Source organism: Haliotis rubra, unplaced genomic scaffold (assembly GCF_003918875.1).
Source record: "Haliotis rubra isolate DU_JTF1 unplaced genomic scaffold, ASM391887v1 Scf1841, whole genome shotgun sequence".
NCBI lineage: Eukaryota > Metazoa > Mollusca > Gastropoda > Lepetellida > Haliotidae > Haliotis > Haliotis rubra.
The window spans coordinates 30,847-52,413 of record NW_025765827.1 but is presented as its reverse complement, the minus strand read 5'-3'; the positions used below and the strand labels follow the sequence as shown (position 1 = coordinate 52,413).

Below are 21,567 nucleotides of genomic sequence, written 5' to 3'. Positions count from 1 at the left end.
CACCCTGATGTGTGTAATGTTATATATTTAATTAAACATGTGTGCCACTCAATTAATCCTGAAAATATGGGGAACTAAAGAATATTCTTTTCAGTCTTTTCACGCTATCAATATGTCACATAATAGAATTTTGACGGTTTGAATCACAATGTGGGATCTAAATTCTATCAATTCACATAAATGCCTTTGACTATATTTGATGGATGTATCAACTACTGGTTTAGCAGGCTTTCTTACGCAACAATATGTCACATAATAGAATTTTGACGGTCGTTGAATCACAATGTGGATCTAAATTCCATCACCCACACATAAATGCCTTTGACTATATTTCTGATGGATGCGCATATATTCTGCATCAACTACTGGTTGAGTAGTGTGCACTGCAAACATACCTTTGGATGAGATCCTTTCTTATCAACGGTGACCTTTGTACCCGCTGTCATCCCTCTCTGTATTCCACCACAGTCCTTAAAGTCTGGCCATGTATTTCATCCCTTCTGTATCTTCAAGTTCATAGGTTTCTTCGCTGCTTTCTAAATCTTCTTTCAATGAGCTCTTGTTTGTATTCTGGTCGTATTCCACCAGCTTCCTCGTCCCTCATTGTCCAAGACGTCCATGTAGAACCACTGCACACAGGCTCCGACAGCTTCTGCATGCTCATCATCCTTTGCTCCAGACAGATTTCGTACACAGATTTGCATCGTTGCAGCAACGTCGTCCTTTAGACCCTGGATTAGAAACGTATGGATTTGAAACCGAATTTTGCAAAAGCCAAAGAGTGAGTGAAGTTTGGGTTTTACTCCGCTTTGCTTGCAATATTCCCAGTAATATCACGGCAGGGGACACCGGAAATGGGCTTCTTACACATTAAAATTCAAAGAAAGCCTAAGACATCCCCGACATTCAGTGTTAATTCATAATACCTTTATTACTGAACATCACAGCTAACATAAAAAGATGCTAAGGTAAATGTAGATGTCCGAGTGACGACTTACCTGTAATCTAATTCTACCTAATGCGTGTATTGATGTCTATGGACACTCCACGCTGCTTCGCAATGACTTGTAGCCTGCAGATCTGAATAAGATACAACATTGTTTGTCATCTCTTCCATCAACTGAATCTAATAGTTAACAGTAATCCCAGTCCGATCCAAAAAGACAAAAACAAATGTAACTGAATACCAATAAATGGTTTCAATAATGAAAACTTTATAAATGATTTGTAAAAGGTTGTAGTTAAGGAAATATTCTTCCCGAGAGCATTCATGGTGTGGTAAGTGTGCTCAATCTATAATACTGTAACACCTTTTCCCAAACAAATCCACTGTGAAAGCCCTCCTCTTGAAAGAAATCAACACATTTCTCGTAGTTTTACTAAAAACGGGAGGTGACAAACTTTTTCCATCCAAGGTCTTGACTGTGTCATGCCTGAACAAGCTGGTCATCATCGAACTCTCAATTACAAGCATTTACAAATTTCTCCCCTTTGCAGAATGAATACATTCACGCCTGTCGGAGAAATAATTACACTACCGACCCCATCAGATGAATGTAAGCCCCTGACATGAATTGGAATCCAGCTTGAGGGTATCTGGTTGCGTTTTGCGTCCCTGCGCCTCCTCTGGCCTACAGGGAATAGGAAGTTGTTGGTCATGTTGAAACATTGTAAGAAAACACATGGACAGGGACCATCTTTAGCATATCTGGGTTAAAAACATTACCTTTAGTCATACAAGTCTACAGAAATGTAGGAAAGAGGTTAAGGAGTGAGTGAATTATTTAACGTCACATCGGCAATGTCCTCAGCCATATTCGTGTGACGAGAACATATTTCACATTGAAATGGAATATATGTATATGGTAAAACCTGTCTACGAAGGACAGTAAAACAACTAGTATAACACAATTACAACTAAAACAAGTGTGGAAAGTTAAACCAATAGCACTATCTGGACAAAACAATATAAAAACTGATTCATAGATCGCCAACAACTGAAGGTAGATCACCACACTAGGGACCATGGGGACTTCATACAGTGCCGTTGCTACCTGCATGGACCCTAGCTGGATTTACTACCATCCCTTCCAGCCTCATTTGCGTTTATACTGAGATTTTACCATACATTAAAAATGACAAAAATACTACGATTAAAACCCTGGTATTCTTAAATTTACTTGAAATGTTTTAGACCTACGTACCCTCAGGAGGACAATACACTTACAATACTTCACCTACCCCTTGGAGGTACAGCCACCAACAATCGAAGCTGGATAATCTAAACTACCAACAACAAAACCATATCTACTTACAAAACATTATATCAAAAATTCACTTAACAAATTTATCTCTTTTAAAAAATCAATGATTAAATGATAATTACCACTATTACAAAGGTCCCTACTGTTTTGACATTGAAATATTTATCCCTAAAATCGCAGGAAAGAAGGCTACACCATAGGTGCAAAGAGATTCAAAATGCATTCGCTTCATTATCAAATATAATACCTTTTATTCCTGCCACCAAAGAGAGGCTTTAGCTATCCCTCGCCTGTTCAGCAGAGATGCCAGGAAGTTCTTTGAATCGGTCATACCCGTCTGCTTCGGTAAAAGAACGAGTCTCACTTCAGTGACATACTCCAAGTTCTACATGTCTTCTAGAGCATCATACAGATAGTCCACCAGCAGATGTTCAGGAACTCGTGCGAGGCCTCTAGACAAATTGAATAATTTCTTGAAAACAGTTTATTTATTTGAGTAGTATATATTTTCCCCAAAACGATTGGACTGATTTTGTTCTGCATTTCGAAGTACAATGATGGATACAACCATTTCCAAAACACCCTTATGCAACAGATTCAGCTAAAATGTGTTTTAGTTCGAGCCTACCAAGTAACAGCTGTAATTGTGGGATTTCTACCCTGAAAGATTTTTATAAAATTCGATTTAGGGCTGCGCTCAGTGGAGGAGGAGGAGTGTGTTTTGCCTTACGCCGCTTTAGCAATATTCCAGCAATATCATCATGTCTAAGGGGTTAGTCTAGTCTGCACTATGATATTTACATCGGGCCTTTAATTTTCGACGTGTCCACCTTCGTGACGCCTCTATTCCAGAATGGGATACTAAATGCACAATGCTTACTCTTTGTCCAAGGGCTGGTATTTCACAGATGAACAGTCATTTTATCTGCCTTTTGATGGTATATTTTTCAGTATTTTCTTAACGCTCATGGTTGAAGTGGAAATCCTTCAAAGTGGATAACACAGTGTTGGAATGTCGCTCCTGCTACTTCTGTGACACTGTTAACCTTTTTGAAAGGACATCTTTTCTGTTGGAAAACGTAATGAGAATATGCCATGTATATAATCAAAATTATATTTAGGTTCAAATATCATGTTTAGCTACGACATGAACTAGATATGATAGTAAATTTAAACATATCTAGTTTTGGTATCACTGGTTTATGTCGAAAAACATTTGGGACAGAAATTAAATCTAGCTACTTATATGCCGATCACTGTGAATGTGAAAACCCATATGTAGTCTTCATCACAGCCGTTGTTCTTCAAACACTATTGCAATTAATGTTCAAGTGCAACTCTTCTATTGTGTACTAGAGTATGTAATTCATTCAGGCTTTGTGGGATTGACATATCCTATATTTTCTGGGCCGTGACATTTTGACATTTCAAGTAGACATTCAAGACTATTTGCCAAACTTCTGTGCATGCAACACATTTGACCCATATAATGTCTTCTATGAAGAACTATGACAATCATGATGGGATATACAATCAAGCAGAACTATGTCAACAACACAAAACTGTCGGGGATATATCGCTTCTACAATTATGCTCAGCAGCCTGTCCCGAAAACAACCTTCAGCCTCTATAATACATTGACGCTATATGTTCCATAACCCTTGCTGAAGTTGTTTCCAGCTCACCCTTTGTGTGTTCGGTTATCGGTTCCCACGCCTGAAACTTTCGCAAGAGAGCCTGGTTAATTATTCCTGAAAGTAGATATGTTATGTAGCTGATAATTTTCTTAATAGTAATATTACATGGTCTTCCATCCTGATGACATATTTTCTGTTTTAGAGAATGCTAAAATGTATTCTGGTTGTCACACTTCTACACAGTGACGAAACCCATTAACTTCTGAAAACCACGTTGACCTTCTGAATCCATTTCTACCTCCAACACTTTAATCGTGAATGAAATCAACCTTTATACCACACATCCGCTTCTGATATAAATGTAACAAACAACAAAGATGGCTAAAGGAATATACTTTTCTTCAAAATAGGGCTCTGAAATATGTTGGTATCATGTTCTTTTTGTGTGTTCATAATGAAACTTTAACCATTTCTTCGAACATCAAGCATACAAAATCACAGTACGTGTAGGGCAAATGTGTTTATCCTTTTTTAAATTATTGGTGTCATAAAGTTCACCACCGTTTTGCCTCATATGACTGATGGAATCCGTGGGATAATTGTGACAAGTTCTCAATTCTTTGGTGTTGACGTTTTACAAATGTTCCTAAAAAATGGGTAAAGTGCATACATGTATATCTTGTCCACAGGACTGTTTTCAATGAATAATACTGGCAACAGCAACACACAGTCCCCGGATTATGATATTCGTGAACTCTTTTCGAGTGGTATGTATCAATAATAATGTCCTGATGACCTGGCTTAGAATTGGTCTTCAGCAACCAAGGCTTGTCGTATGAGGCGACTAACAGGATCGGATGGTAGATCTGGTCCAGACTCGATTATTTACAGATCGCGGCCATAAAGCTGGATTATTGCTATTGTTGAGAACGGTTTAAAACTTCATATAAACAAATAGTAAGATAATATTGACCCAATTTTGGAAATAATGGAATTATTAAAGCGGAATTACCTTCATGAAGATTGATCGAACTTCGAATCCACACTATTTATGATACAGTCCACTTTTTCTTGTAACAGATCTCCATGCTTTAGAATGAAGTGGATGTTGCCAAATGTGACTCCTCCACTTACGTCATATGGTTCATCTGTCAAGGTGTGTATATCAAAGGAAGTATTTAATATAAGTAAATACACATAAAACCATCTATGGTACTCACATATGGATGATGTCATCATTTATTGTTTATGCTATTTTATTCAGGACATTTAGCTAAATCAGACACTAAATCAGATCTATACATTATCATAAAAGAGAAAGGTTGAGTGTAATTAAAATTATGGTTGATATAACTCAGTCTAACATATCGGGAAAAAGCGCCAACCTGTGCATACGTTGTCTGTTTTCAGTTTTCGAACCCTCCTGCTTGAGGTCGGCATGCCGTAAAACGATTTGCTCTCTTTTTCAAATGCCTTGGAAAATAGAATGATTTGGCTGTTATCTTTTTTGGTAAAAACTATGTATACCTCAACATCACCTTAATCATATGAGCAGTGAGTGAGTGAGTCTAGGTTTACGCCGATCTTTGCAATATTCCAGCAATATAATGGTGGGGGGCAAAAGAAATGGGCTTCACAAATTGTAAGGAATTGAAGCCGGGTCTTCGGCGTCACGAGCGAACGCTTGAACTACGAGGCTACCCCACTGCTCCCTATCAGCAGAGTCATTCGTATATTGTTGGCCATATTTAACAATGATTCTTGCTATAGTTTCTGTATTAGGTTCCAGATGTGTCCTACCTTTGCCACATCATTGTCTTTGTCATATATGACAATCTTGACATCAGTTAGCTTGGTGTCAGGATGGGATCTCCAGAAGGCGTCTGTGGCTCGGAACATTATCCTGGCAGACACGTCTTTATCATATCCGGACAATCCTATCCCAAGCTGCTGGGGAACAATTAGAACCTGTGTGCCGTTTTCTGCCTGCCTTCCTCCAGACAGAGAATAACAACAGCACTGTGCAGGTTCTAGTGTAACCCAAAGATACCAAGCGTGGGCAGCGAATTATTAAACTTCACTGTGTGTCAGCTACCTGGACTTCTTGCTCTCAAGAATATTGTTCAACCGTGACAAAACATTTGAGGTTTCAGACAATTTTACGTTTTTCAATAAGTGTAAACGGCCGCCGCTTTTGTTTTCACAGAAAGCTAAATCAATGGGCACCTTATCAAATGCTTATGTAATTTTCCATTCCGCCTACTGCATCTGTGGCAGATATTGTAACATAATTTCTACGCAACACCCAAGTTCAACGTAAACTGCAGTCAAAAAGAAATAGACACTGAATTATCCAACGCCCAATGCAATGCATATCTTCTGGTCTCTATCATACTCAAACCATGACATTACCCGTTTCTCCCCGCCCCCAACCCGGTTTCCGCGACACCCTATCGCAGTGTCGGGTTTTTCTTCTCCTTTTATGAGTTAAATTTCAGTTTCTGTGTGTAATTGGAAGAATCAGATAGCGCATATTACATAATTGATTGCTTTTCTAAATGATAGTCAAATGCCGCTATGGGAGAAACATAACATGACAATTGGAATATCGAATATGATGGCATACTTATTTAAATACCTCACTGTCCTGTGCCAGCGTCCCACGGAGATATGACAACATGGTAGATTTCAGACGCTTGTAGAAGACCAGTTGAAGTCATTGCCAGTCTGTGAAATCCAGTTTGGCGTGGTTTTCCACATTCGGCTTCTAAAAAGCCGGACCCGCAGCATCTTGATATAGCCTTTGATAGTCTGGGCTCTTGGACAGATTGAGATTACGGTCGGTTGATTCACAATAATCGTCTGCCTGCAGTGGTGAATTATGTACGTACATTTGTGGCTGAGGGAAAACATGTCGTTCTTCAAATAAAAAAATGTATTCCTATTAATGTATCAAATCGTCTTAAATATGAATGTGTACATGTTGTTTAATATGTTTCTTGGTGTTTTAATTTTAAACTTGGTAATTGGATTCACGTGTAAGTGATCACCCTCCTCCGAGAATCTGAAGTATAAATATTCCTTCTTTAGAATATAGGTTTGGATTGCAATCAGAATTCGTGTATTGGATCATCCTGTGCGCGCATGAGTTTGTGGTAGATAGGTAAGTGGCTGATTAACGAAAAATGATGATATTGTTGTGCTACAACGGTGGAACATGGTCACATGTACCCAAGACATGTCATTCTTAGTCTTAATACCTCAATCACAGGAAGTTGAACCCTGTCAAGTGATTTCCCTCATGCAAGCTAATAATCAGTATTAGCATGTTTGGTATCTACTTTATACATGATCCAGTGGGGACATAAACTACAGAGGCACTAAATCCAAAGAGACATGTGTACAACTCACGTGAAGTTCTTTGTCCATCCGGATTCCATTTTCTGGGCTTTATCCTTAAACACCTGTGTAATCAACATATAGTATTCTTACTCAGAAAAGTAAACCAAATTAGCTTTTATGTCATGTTGGTTTCTAGACCTCCATTTCATCAAAGTAAACCCAACACCGATGTGTGTAGACAATGGTATATTACTTACTGGTATCATGAATTACAATGTAGCCATGGGTTCAAAATAAGACATTGACAATGTATAATGGCCATAGTCATTTGGGATATGTGAGGTAGAGACCTGATATCTGGTTGTGAGAATGCTGTTGGTGAACGTTCTTTCGTGTAATTGAGAATCATAACTATGGAAACCAAGACGGAGCTGTTACTCAAGTTTGCAAATTTTATCACTTTACCCCTCAGCCTCACTGAAATAATAGGTTACCATTCCAGTAATTATGATATGGTAAAGATAAGCGACAAACCCTCTCTTCCACATCCAGAAGAAATCTCTGCTAAACAGAAAAATACAGACCCGCAAGGAGGGGAGCACAATTGGTGCCCGTAACCATGGAAACCAATTGCTGCTCTCGTTTTGCCGATTCTATCAATCTCTACCATTCCAGGCAATACGATATGGTAAATACTCCCATTATTACTCAATCTAACAAATGTGGTAAATTGCAAATGTACATGTATGAAGGAAGGAAACATGTCGCTTCAAACAAAAATGCATTCTCATTAATGTATCAAACCGTCTTAAACATGCATGTGTGTACATGTTGTTTAATCATGTTTCCTTGCGTTTGATCTTTTAAACCCGGTAATTGATCCACGCATGGATCACCTTCCTCATCGAGACCCGGTAGCACAACATTCCTCTCCAGAACATGTGCTGGACTGCAACCAGCACCCGTGCATTGACCCATCCTGTGTGCGCACGAGTTTGTGGCAGATAGGCAAGTGGCTGACTAACGAAAATGATGATTTATCATTGCTAGTGCCACAACGGTAAACATGGTCACATGTAATCACATTACGTCATTCTTAGTCTATCACCAATCACAGGAGGAAGCTGGGAACCTGTCATGGATTTCTGTGCAAGCTAATGTAACCGCATTAGCATTGCTTGGTATCCACTTTATACTACGATCCTGTGACATAAACTACAGAGGCACTAAACTAAAAGAGACATGTGTACAACTCACGTGAAGTTCTTTGTCCATCCGATTCCATTTTCTGGGCTTTATCCTTAAACACCTGTGTAATCAACATATAGCATTCCTATCAGAAAGTAAACAAATTAGCTTATGTCATGTTGGTTTCAGACCTCCATTTCATCAAAGTAACCCAACACTGATGTGTGTAGACAATGGTATATTACTTACTGGTATCATGAATCTCACAAATCTTCCTAGTTTTGTTATAATATAAGGTGATCAGCCGTTACCTTGGTGATCAACCATTGGAAGTTTAAGGTAACGTTTACATATAATGAGGCTGTTTAATATATTCTTAATCCTACAAGTGCATTGGGCATATGATTCACCCGTTGAATACAAACACTCTATTTCGATGAATACTGAAGACCGACTTTAACATTTTATGGTGTAACACAAAGATTGTGATGTGAATAGAAATACACTCAACCTGTATGATCTCCGTATTCTTAGGGTACAGGATAACTCGTATGTCTGTTAGGGATGTCCCTGTTCTGGGCCCAGAAGTCGTGTATAGGTGTTAACATAGCTTCGGCTACCAGATCTGGGATATCCAACATTCCCCGTACCAAGTGCTGGTGCATTGCGATGCTTGAAAAAGTTGTGTCGGCCAGAAGTTGTTACATTCCTTCACTATGTCTGTGACATCCTGAAAAAAATTCGTTATGTTCAACTGAAATTCACGAAAAGAGGTGTGAGGACAGACACAGTTATGGCCATCAACAGAATAAACGCTAAATCTAATAACGGCATGTTTACTGTTTGTATTATCACCAGCGCTATATGGCGACGTATGTATTTATTCCAAACTGAAGGTTTGCAATAGAAACAAAATGAAATATCACGAGAACTGCTGAATTGGTGTTGCATTCAACATCATCCTTTCGCAATATCTTCCCTGGTAAACTATTATGGTGCAAATCAATGTTTCACATACGCCATTGCTTCCAGAATGAAACTATTGAGTTATTTTTACGAGGAATTAAATTCAAAGTGACCATGACACTTAGCACAACCATGATATATGAGTTCGTACTTCGAGCATGGAAAATGCTTTTGTTTTTAATTAATTAATTAGACAAGTAATTTGAGACTCATGTAATGACGTGACCTCGCGAAAGTGACCTATTACATGTCACTCAAAACTTTAAGGGATAGGAAACCCGCTCCACCAAACATACACCAGTACACTTTTTTATTCCAGTATCCAGAAAATGTCTACAATCCTTTTTGAAGCTTACCAATGTTGACACCTGTCACCAATGGCATTAATTGTTTCTTCCAATACAGCTTTAGCTTTGGTACCTTTGGCGGCGACTGATGAAACAAATCCATCGTGTTAGTGGTGAGCATGGCTTCAAATAAACATGATACACCTTTGGCAGGTCAGCTTGTAACCAGATGTGATAACAATTGACCAGGATTATTGCCTTCTCTCTCCCACGGGCAGCCTGTAATTCTGGTCCACCGACTTCAATAAGTCTCATAGCCACTGGCCCTTCATTTTGTAATTCCATGTCCATGCTCCTGTGGTGACAATAACATCTGCCTAGAACACAATGAACAATGTATATTTATCAGAGTAAAAATTCAGTTTATACTAATTAACTGCTTCTGTCTCCTAATTTTTCGACATTTTGGTATGGCTGGAATACGAGCCTTACTGCCCCCTCCGTGAAATGGTCTTTACCCGTCTACACCGTCAACGCAGACTGCAATGGACACGAACTGCGTGATGGTGGCAGCGACGTGACTGCGAGAGAGTGATCTTTACAGATGAACGTCGATTCAGAAACGATGGCAGAGTTTGGGTTTTTCAACGTAGAGGAGAGCGACCGAAAGTGCGTTCAAGAATTTCATCCTTTCAACGGAAAAGGCATCATAGTATAGGACGGCATTTGTGGCCAGAGAACAAGACTGGTTATCATCCGAGGAATCATTTTGTAGGACGACAACACAGGGCCTCACACCACCAGAACTGTTCATGAATACCTTGACAACGTTAACGTCAATCTATTGCCTTGACTAATGGACACGAACCCCACTGAACTTCTCTGGGATCATCTTGATCGACAGCTGAAACAGCGTGTACCACCTCCAGTGAACCGACAGGAACAGACTCTGTTGGACTTACGGAGCGAGATTCCCGTTGACGTCATCCGCCGACTGACAATAAGGAGACGTGTGTTGGTCTGTATAGATGCCCATGGTGGTCACACTCGCTCCTGATGATGTGTCCCCTGAGTCCTGTCTCATTATGTGACTTTTGAATGAACTCTGCTTTGTGTAAGTTTTAGTTTTGACCATTGACCATATGACTCTTTCTCAATGAATAACGACAAATGCAAGACCAGCATTACAATGAATTTCAGTCAAAGTTTGTAAAAATAATTGTCATAAATCTCACATACGTCCTTGTTTCTAATTTTTTTGGGTCAAGTGAAGTTGGTGAGAACTTTCTTTTGCCAGGTAGTTAGATTCAGACGATGATAAATACGGGTAATTGAAAGTTTCAAACCTTTTGTTGAGCAATGTCCCCTTCAACCAACTTTACTTTATATCCACTTTCCATCCCTGTTTGTGCTACAATTAACAAATATATACAATTAGAACATGGGATGAGTGGCGCTATAGATTTTATGCACATATACACTCACATGTCTTGCTGCGACGCCAAAAGGATGAAAGGAACGTCGCCTTCAAATTCAACTTTGCTTTCATTACACTGATAGAAAGATGGCTCATCATGGCAGCCATTGGCCAACATGATTATTGATGTAAGTACGAATAAAATAAATGTGCAAATATGATTTGTCAGAAATATACCCTTTGTGAATCAGTTACTGTATACAACTAAAATGATTTAAGAAATAGGATGGCGAGGTCTCTTCTTTCTATTAATTGCAACAGTCAAGCCGGACATACCAGATACACTTTTCGGTAATTTGCGGGATGAACGCTGCATCTGAGCACCTGCCCTCCTTGTGATCGTGGTTGAATCGAGTACATTTGTTTCCCCAAGACATTTTGCAGAGATTTTACAAAGCTGTCCACAGTTTTGCGTTCATCTGCAGAAATATACATCTTTGATTGTACTGGATTTATGTTCTGAAGGTAGCCCTCACTGCAGTTGTTATAACTTTTTTGTAGCAGCATCTGTGGATATCCAAATATCCCAGCACTCAAAGCAGGTACTGCAATGGAACTACCCCACGTCCGTCTGTAAGTTCCAGACTTCTGGTGACAGCCGCAAGTGTTCCTTTTCTTTCTTTTTGTCTCCTTCCCATCTTGGCCCTACTGCATGCAATAATGAAGTCACAGCTACCTTAAGTCTTCCTGGACCAGACAACACAGCATTCCTTCCATCCAGAAGCTGACCATAGAATTCACATGCCTGTCACACCCTCTTGTATTTTGTCCACCTGAAATTAGTCCAAAATTCATTTTCTTTCCTGCCAGATTTTATACGGCTGATCAATCCACCTATCCGTATTAAACACTTGCCTAACCATGTATGCATTTGTAAATATTGTTTCTTTATAATATACAACCAACAATTAAACTTCAACTAATTTTGGACATTGTACATTTTTTATTACTTTTGAAAATTCGGTATTACCTTTGTCAACGATGTATTTGGCAAGACCTCTACAGTGATCTAATGTCTCGTTAGCGGCATTGACAATAGCACTGACTTTCGTGGTGGTAATGTCTCCTTTCTCACATAGAGCTTCCTTCCACCAGCTATGTTGGAGTACAGCCACTATTGTAGATGCTGGCTCTGAGCTGGCTGCTGCATTTTGTCCTGTTTGTTTTTCTTCTTCCCTCCTCCTTCTCCTCCCCATTAATAACTTCAATCATACACCTTTCAATCTTCTCGACATGAGAGACAATCCTTCCACCTTTTCGCTGTTTTCAGCATTCTGGCCATGCCAGCTTCTGTAGCACTTCCTTATGGGTTTGACTTTATCAGCAAGGGAGGTCAGTTTCTTTTCGGCTTTGGTCTATTCCTTCTTTGGAGCCATTAATGGTAAATTCCGCTCCATTCTCCTGGTATACTATTCGGACATGACAGTCCTTCAAATCTTTAGCAATTGTTGCCACCGCATCTTTGTTGTGGGCCAGAAGGAATCTGTGCACTCCTCTGGGAAACTTAAGACATGTCTCCTTAACTGTGTTGGATGACAGGAACTCTGTGACTTTAGCATACACACTTTCCACATCATCCTTTAACCCAGCAATGAGAAGATAACCTTTGTCTTGGACATTCTGAATACTGAAGGTGTCAGACAAATAATCAACCAACGATTTCTGTAAGCTTGCCCACGATTCTGATTGCATCACTAACTGCATTTTTCCTTCAAGGAGAACAATTCTTTCCACCACAATACGAAGCAGCATTTCAGTAAATTGCCTTACGTTTTCTTCACTTGTTGAAATTACTTCTAGTGATGACTCTTTTGCATGCCATGATGCTCCAATTCCAGCTCTCTTCATTTCTTCCCTAACGGTATCCTCAACTGTCATCTTCTGAAGCACAGCCAGCTGCTGTGGGGAAATATGCTCAATCACTGAAGTTTGCGTTCCATGTGCAAGTTCATACAACTGAATCTTTGCTTCTTTCACAGAGGCCTCTGGACCAGACAGATTGATTACATTTCCATCAAACCTGACACTCACGCCTGAGAATTGTTTCATTCCCTTATTAAAGCCACATTCCCGTAGAAATTTGACTTTAAGAGGTGTTAAAGATTTCACTTCTTCATTTACGATTTTATTCAGGATTTTTGAGGATATTCTATCGGCAAGGTGCTTCTCAACGTCTCCTTTGATTTCATTAGCTTTCGAGGGAATACCAACAATTGCTAGGACCTGCTTGTCAGTGAACATCTTTGCCTCTGTTTCATCAACACTGATCTGTTTTACCATTGTATCAACGTTGTCCCGCAATTCTTTGGGAATTGGAACCGAAAACTGAAGAACAAATTCATTGATGACTGACCTGGCCAAACCCTGAACATCTATTCCACCAGCAGCCTTTGATTCACACTCGCTGCCAGCTGTCCGGACAACGAACACTTGGTTGGATTCATTCAACTCCAGTGACAATCCGTAACCACTTAGTTTTTCTTGAATGTTTCTCAGTACCTTGGGTGACTTCCTAAGAAATCGTGGTACAAGTTGATGAACACCTTCAACAAGTACACCACCTGACATCTGAAATAATGTAGCGTCAGTGAACTCGGGAGACTGCCGTCCTATGCATTTGTGATGGAGATGGACTTTTATACTTTCTTCTCCAAGTGTGTGCACTCTTGAGCTTATCTGTTCAACAACTAAGGAAACAAACGAATTACGTTTTAACAGGTAAATGTGTTCTTTCATACCTCATTTCTATATGTTCATTGATATCAATATTATTGAAGCCACCACTATGCCTTTCATGTCACCAGTGATTTAGTACATATCAGTAATCAGTACTTAATTCAAGACTGAATAAACTTTAATCCCCATTGGTCTTTTTCCTCACCTCTGTGGTCAGCAAAATGGACAAGGTAGCATCCATCTTGACCGAATCCCTCAACTTTGACTACTTCCGTCTGCATATCATTGCCACATTTTCGGGTTTCGAAGTAATCCGAAATGGTTTCCGGGGCAATTGACACTGGGACATGCTCAGCTATCAGTACCTTGGTGGCAGGTACTTTGAACACTGTGACTGCTTTTGTTTGGAATGGTTTCAGGTTACAGGCTGTCTGGAGTTTGGGTATATCTGAAAGAAGGGCATAATGTCGCTTCTTAGAGTGAGGAGTGAGTTTGGTTTTACGCCGCTTTTAGCAATATTCAAGCAATATCACGCGTGCGGGGGACACCAGAAATGGGCTTCTCACATTTTACCCACGTTGGGAATCGAACCCGGTCTTCGGTGTCACGAGCGAACGCTTTAACCACTTGGCATACCTAACCGCTTCGCTTGTTAGAGGCTGTAAGAGCAAGTATGATAATATACAAAGATATACATAAACACAGACCAATCTAGATATGTCGACACGCGCATATATTCAACGTCAGCGCAAAAGGATGCCGAGTATCCGCAGTTCGCTAAAACGCTGACTAAAATATGTGGATTTTAACATCCTGACAGTTCGTTATGAACTAACGCTACTGAACTTACCAACAGGGCTGTTGAACGCTACTAACAACGCATCATCTTTTGCTCCTTTCCTAACGCTCTTGACCTCAATACTGGCCCTTGCTTCAAGATAAATGGATAGGACCTCAGAGCCCTCATCGTGGTGTGCACCTGGGTACTTCAAAAGAACTTTGTCCACATAGACTGGCAAGGGCGTATAAGGTTTTATTTCCGCTTCTTCTTTAAGCTATGGTAACTTTTGCCCATCTCCACGAGCCTCTGTGTGACTGTAAATATTCAAACAAATGTAGAGTACTGTCGGAAATAGAAAAAAGTTGGTTTTTTTCACATTTACATCTACAATTTATGTAGTTAATATGTGTAAGAAAATATTCTGATAAACTAAGTTTGGCCTAACTATAGTCCCAGTGGTAGAGATGGGAAACGTCAAAAAGGACTTTACTGAGTAGAGATTAGGGCAGAAATGAGCAATGCGGTCCAAATCCACTTATTTGAAAAAGACCATGGCTTTTATGCAAATTAGAGTGCGATGATATTGTACTACAAAGGACAATTTTTATATGCCAATTTTGAAATTAGACTTGGCTTCATCATAAATGATAGGTGACGTGAAAACATAATAACTTTAATACTGAAACTATTAAGGATGTAGCCACCATGAAGTCTCACTATCACTATAGAAAGAAACAGGTAGGAGGGGTCGTCTCAAAAGCAAAACAAGAACGGGTGTCGCAGACGGTGGTTGGGGTCGGGCTGGGGGATAGAGATATCAGCTAAGATAACATAATCCTTATGGGGAATTAAACTGGGGAATTAAACGGCATGTCATAACAATTTACAAATCTTCGGATTGTCGTGCCACCTATATATTTGGAGACATTAAATACGATTGCTGATTTAAGCTTTTCTATGGGTATCATACTTTTTACATAACTGAACATAAACTTTAAGAAAGAAAGACACGTAAGATGGAAATAATAGATGAGACATATTCAACACACAAAGAAAAGCATAAAATATCTTTGAGATGACACTGTGCCTGTAGGAAGCACATTCCATGCATTCCATGCTAATTGAGTCGACGGTCCGTCGTCATACCTGTCTGACCTAAGTGGTATCTATAGTCTGATCTATTGTTTTCAGTGCAGCTATTCGTAAATTTGCCTGATTTTACGAGTAAACATGCTCTTCTGGATATCCTATTAGGCATCCCACTGAATGCCCAGTTAGGCCGATGTGGGTTATTTCGACATATGCTATTTGCAATTATAGGGATACATTTTAACAGCCTAAAAACGGGTTTTTTTTCTATTTCCGACAATACTTTATTACCGAACTCTTAACGAGAGATATATTGCTGGGTCTAGCATATTTACCACCAAATCCTTTTCTCAATGATTAACCATAATACTATTAAGGAAGTTCTTTCTCGATAATCACAGAAAGTGTTTGAGACAAGCAGAGGTATAACCATATGAATCCGACATGACAAACTTAAGGAAACACTTCATTCCTTGATTAATGGGGCATTTGTAAATAAACATATAAACCAAGATATACCTTCATATCTAATTTCAGAGCTGTGGGACATTTGATCAAAATCTAAAGCAAATGTAATTTACTGATAAAACAATATGTAAAATGTTGGACTTCTCCATAACTTATTGTAAAATGTTGGGGCAAAACATTTCGACAAGAAGTAGGCATCCTCATGGGCACCAATTGTGCTCCCCTCCTTGCGGATCTGTTTCTTTGTGCATACAATTAGAATTTCTGCTCAGGTTGACAAAATCAAACCAAGGTAATTTGGCCAAGAAGTTTAAATTACACTTCAAGTAGAGCGATGACGTGATATCATTCAATAACCATCAAACAACCAATTCCCTTCCACTGATTTACAATCCTGAACTTGAAATTAAGGAGGCAAGTGAAACCGCCTCAACTGTTTCATTTTAGATTTACGCATACAGATTTAGAGTGACAATAAACTCTCCACAAGACAGAAAGACAAACGGACAGACAGGTTTTATTCAGTAGTTAAGGCCCAGTGGCCCAAAGAACAATTGAAGATGCACAATTTCAACTATTGGTCACGTGACATGAAATTATAGTTTTACATGCGATTTACGGATGGACATCAAATGTTTTATGAAAATGGCAACAGATTTGATAATATCAGCACTATTAGAATTAAGTACATCATATATCGTTTGTAGGGTATCATTAGAGTATTTTAAATACTTCTTTCGGCAGGCAGAGAAGGCATCACAGACTAATAAATGGTGTTCATCTTCAGATATACCAGAAGAACAATAAGAACATGATAAATCTTCCAATGTATTATTATCTTTTCTAAAACGTTGTATTTTTAAGGCACGTAGAGAGATTCTAAATTTACAAAAAATTCTTAAAAGGGACTTATCATTAAGAACACTGATATATTTTTCAGGTCCGAACATCGATTTACATTTTGAATAATGACTAAGAAAACTGGATAAATTTTCTGATGCGTACGAATTCTGAACATAAATATCTTGTTTTCGTTGTTTAAATGTTGACAAAAATATTTTTATATCACCAACATCTTGCTTAAACCAAACATAAGAAAACCCACTTGAAAATAACATATTTCTAACATCTGAAGTCCATAATGCTTTCCACAATTATCTAGTGATAACAATAGTTGATAGCTTTGGTGGGGGTAGCGATAATCAGGAATTAAGTTTAATCCAGTATCTAATAACTCTCATTTGACTCTCAATATGCATGTTATATAGATAACGTCCTATTTCGCCAAGTATAGCTTTATTGAAAGCACATTTACCTGCTGTAAGAAATCTTTTAAAATAGGATGCATAGACATTTTCTGATCCGTATAACAAAATTGTTGCTATTTTAGTGTCAAAAAGTAAGCAAGCAGAATCAAATGAAATAAACTTATTTACTTCAAAAGGTTTGAAAATAGAAATTAATGCCTTCTTAGCTTGTGCTGCGAGGGTTCTACATGCCATGGACCAATTTAATATCGACTCGAAGATTTTTCAGAATGTGCCACTATACCCCCGTTTCTAAGAACAACTATACTAGATTTATCCATATTCAACTCTAATCCCCATGTGTCACAAAATGTTTGAAGAATATTCAGCTGTCTCTGCAAACCGTTTACCATAAATGAAAACGTATCAATATCGTCTGCAAACAAAAGTAAAAGTAAATCCTGGATTTGGGGAGTACCAAACATTCAGGCTGTATGACAAAAGGGATGTTTTGAACTTGCAATAGTCAACTTTCCTTTCATGTTGAGCAATATTCCAAGAGATCCTTGGGATGTTTTGAACTTGCAATAGTCAACTTTCCTTTCATGTTGAGCAATATTCCAAGAGATCCTGACTCGGTTTATACAACTTTTGAAGTACAATCGAGCATGATGTCTTTTCCATGATTCCAAGGACCATCATATGACTCTTGCTCAGAATTTGTTTCGATCGAGGTAACAAAATTCAAGGCCTCAGTAAAAATTAAAAATGTTTTAGGGTAGACATGTGGAGAACATTCCAAATTTGACAAAAACGATGTCTGATGCAATTCATACTTGTAACAAATTTCAGGTGAACAGATGAAACGCTTTTCCGTGTGTGTATCATAAGTGCAGGGTACACTCTCCTTGTCGCGAACATCACTATTTTATAGAGATTCATAAACAGATGCTCAGTCATCATTTATCAGTGTGTCAATCACTGGATTGTCAGGTCAAATCTCGATTCTTTGAAGACCGTGTTGCAGAATGCAGCGTCAAACAAACACATACTCATGATATTGTCAATATTGTAAATCGACTCTGCTTTTAACAAAATTTCTAACGAAAGTGGTAACGGTTTTGTCGTTTCCATCTATAAAACACACAGGAAATAACGTCACCATCCCTATACGACTTTGTTGTTTTTAAGTCCCCATGGTTCCTAGCATGGTGATCTAACTTCAGTTGTTGGCAATATATAGCCTGTTTTATATTGTATTGTCCTCTATAGTTAAAGTATTTAGTGTTAAATACCAGTTTTAGATTGAAATCTGTGATATACTAGGTGTTTTACTGTCCTTTGTTGACAGGTTTTTATAATTTACCTTTATCTATTGTAAAATTATAACTTGTTTGTAGTCACGATATGGCTAAAATATTGCCGATGTGACTTAAAATCTTAACTCACTCACTCACTTTGTTGTTGTTGATACTGATGTTCAATAGGCAAGTTAAAATTATGGGGATTTGCAACCTAAGTTTCACTTTATTTGATTTACTTTTTTATGTGATATTCATCGGTATGTTGTCACTGCAAATAGACTATAAGCAGTCGATTGCACGTGCATGCACGGGCTTGCACGATTTCACACGATTTAAAAACCAGTTCGGGCGCGAGAATGATTTCAAAATATGCGCAATATTACTGATAATTGACATTTGTATGGGCAGACCAATGCTCATGCGTTCTCTGACTCGCATGTGGCACAGAACACATTTTGAAGATCCCACGTTTGTCGGCCATGGTTGCTGAAGAGTAGACAGAGGATTTTCTTTCTCAAATTGACAGTTCGTTAGCGTCACATTTTGACCTGGATGATATGGAAGATTTTGAAACAATCGAAATCTCTATGTGAGTCCATTGAAATAAAATTATATTTTGCCGTTTGTTGTGTCTTCATTGCTTCGGTATACCCTATTGAAAAAGTGTAGGTGTATCATTGATACACCTACACTTTTGACAGGTGTACCGGTCAATACACCTACACTTTTAACAAAGGAAACGATGGCAACGAGACCGGAAGTGGGGTATAATCGTGCTTCACTGCGGCATGGTATCTCAGTGGGCTAGCACTATAAAACCAGCTTTAGTTTGGGCTAGTACAATCAGCCGCACCTACACATACACACGCATGCACGTCGTCATATGAGCGCAATATTCTCAAGCACGACGTAAAACCCAATTTCACCTCACCTTAATCTTAACAGGAAGGAGACATCACTCAGAATGATCTAAAATGCACTTAAATCGGCTGAATGATTTGGTTTTGGCCCCTTGTCATGTTATTTATTATATAAGCAAAAAAAAACGGACATTGAGTACTATCATATATGTAAGTAACGCCCTAGGGACGCAACTCTGCTTCTTATAAATTATAGACACGATACTTACATGTACATGCATTGCTGACATTAAAGTATCAAATCAAGAACACATACCTTCAGAGTCTTTAAATGTAATGACAAGCATGTTGTTTTCCTCGTCGTGTTGGAAGTTTTCTATATCTCCTCCTCCTCGTCTTTCATTTTCAAAAAAGAACCTGTACTTATCCAAACTTCCTGAACCGAAGTCACACCCATGGACTTCAATTGTTCTTCTTGTATTCATTTCGTCAGGATACTTCAGTTGGTGACCTGGAGTGATATTTTTAAAACGTTATTTACACTTCACTGGAATGACAAAAAACACTCAACAAATTGTCCACATTGTTTGGTCACATACACTCTCCTTTTGCCATTTAAGACTAGGTTTTCTAAAACGTAATTTACACTTCACGGGAATGACAAATGCACTCAAAACATTGTCCAAATTGATTGGTCACATACACTCTCCTTTTGCCATTTAAGATTGAATTTTTAAAACGTTATTGTCACTTCACTGGAATGACAAAAGCACTCAACAAATTGTCCAAAGGGTTGGTCACATACAATCTCTTCTTGACATTTATAACTTGCGACTTGTTTTGGTTCTAATGGTCGGAAACCAAACAAACATAGATGACCTCATTGAATTGTTCTCACCTATATGCTGTGTGGTATTTTCTAGAGGTCTTGCCACATTAGCGGAACTGGCTGGGTGGTCGACGGAGAGGGACGATGCTGGCATTCTGTACGGGGGAGGTTGCGGTGGCGGTGGTGGTGGCGGGGGAGGTTGCAGTGACGGTGGACCATATCTAAAATGTGGCGGATATGGATAAATTGAATCAAGCAGAGGTGGTTGTCCCTGATAGCTTGGAACAGGAACACGTGGGTACTGGTAAGGATGTTGCCGGTAGTAAAACTGGTTTGGATCGACAAGATAAAATGGCCGTTGTGGATGAGCAGGACCTGGAATGCCCGGATGATACACTTGATGGTTGTAAGGAACATAATTTGGGTATCTTGGTCGAAAACCATGTGAAGTCTGTTGACTTCCGGCTGTGCTGGAATAGTTCATGTTCAATGACATGAATTCTTCACAAATACCTGCTCTCGTCCGCGTCTGCGGATTTTCCACATTGTAGTTCATCGACTCAAAATGTGTCGGTTCTTCTGGAATGTCCTGACGAAGCCGATCATTTTCTGTAGGGGATGAGGAACCACTGTTTGCACTCAGAGAATGCATCGTCATCTGTAATTTATTTTATTATAATATTAATATCATATATTAAATTATTATACATTTTATTTGTAATTGTGTTTGTAATGTTGTCAGCCACCTATGCAAACACAAGTAGCCCTTTGGTTGAAAGAAAACCCTAAACAAATACATGGATTTCAGTATATAAGCAGTCAGATTAAGAACCTTTTAGCGAAAAAAACAATGTCGTTCACGTATACGGGTAGTGTTTGGATTGGTTTATTTTCTCAATATCAATAAACTGAAATACTGACTGAATAATAGGCTATGTTGCTGCATCTCAGTAGAATATTTTGGCAATAGATAAAATATCAGGAAGGAAAAACAGCTGCTGTCAGTATTGAACAGTATCGACAGAACTTCTGATGAAAACAATATTAACAAAAGTGAAAACAAGTAACTTCATTTCCTCAATGTTTCAAAACCGGCAAGAATGATTTTTGTTTGAGTGGCATTCTACAAAATGATGGTATAGAGATGACAAG

At 38.7% G+C, this 21,567-nt stretch overlaps 1 protein-coding gene across 1 annotated transcript; it reads right to left on the bottom strand.

The window, feature by feature from the left end:
• Positions 1 to 12,481: 12,481 nt before the first annotated feature.
• LOC124273815 lies at positions 12,482 to 21,073 on the bottom strand. The gene is made up of 5 exons (XM_046709123.1): positions 20,485 to 21,073; positions 19,903 to 20,022; positions 14,688 to 14,768; positions 14,043 to 14,285; positions 12,482 to 13,848 (listed from the first exon to the last, which is right to left on the bottom strand). Exons 1-5 carry the CDS (start codon positions 21,071 to 21,073, stop codon positions 12,482 to 12,484), a joined length of 2,400 nt encoding a protein of 799 aa, XP_046565079.1.
• Positions 21,074 to 21,567: the final 494 nt, after the last annotated feature.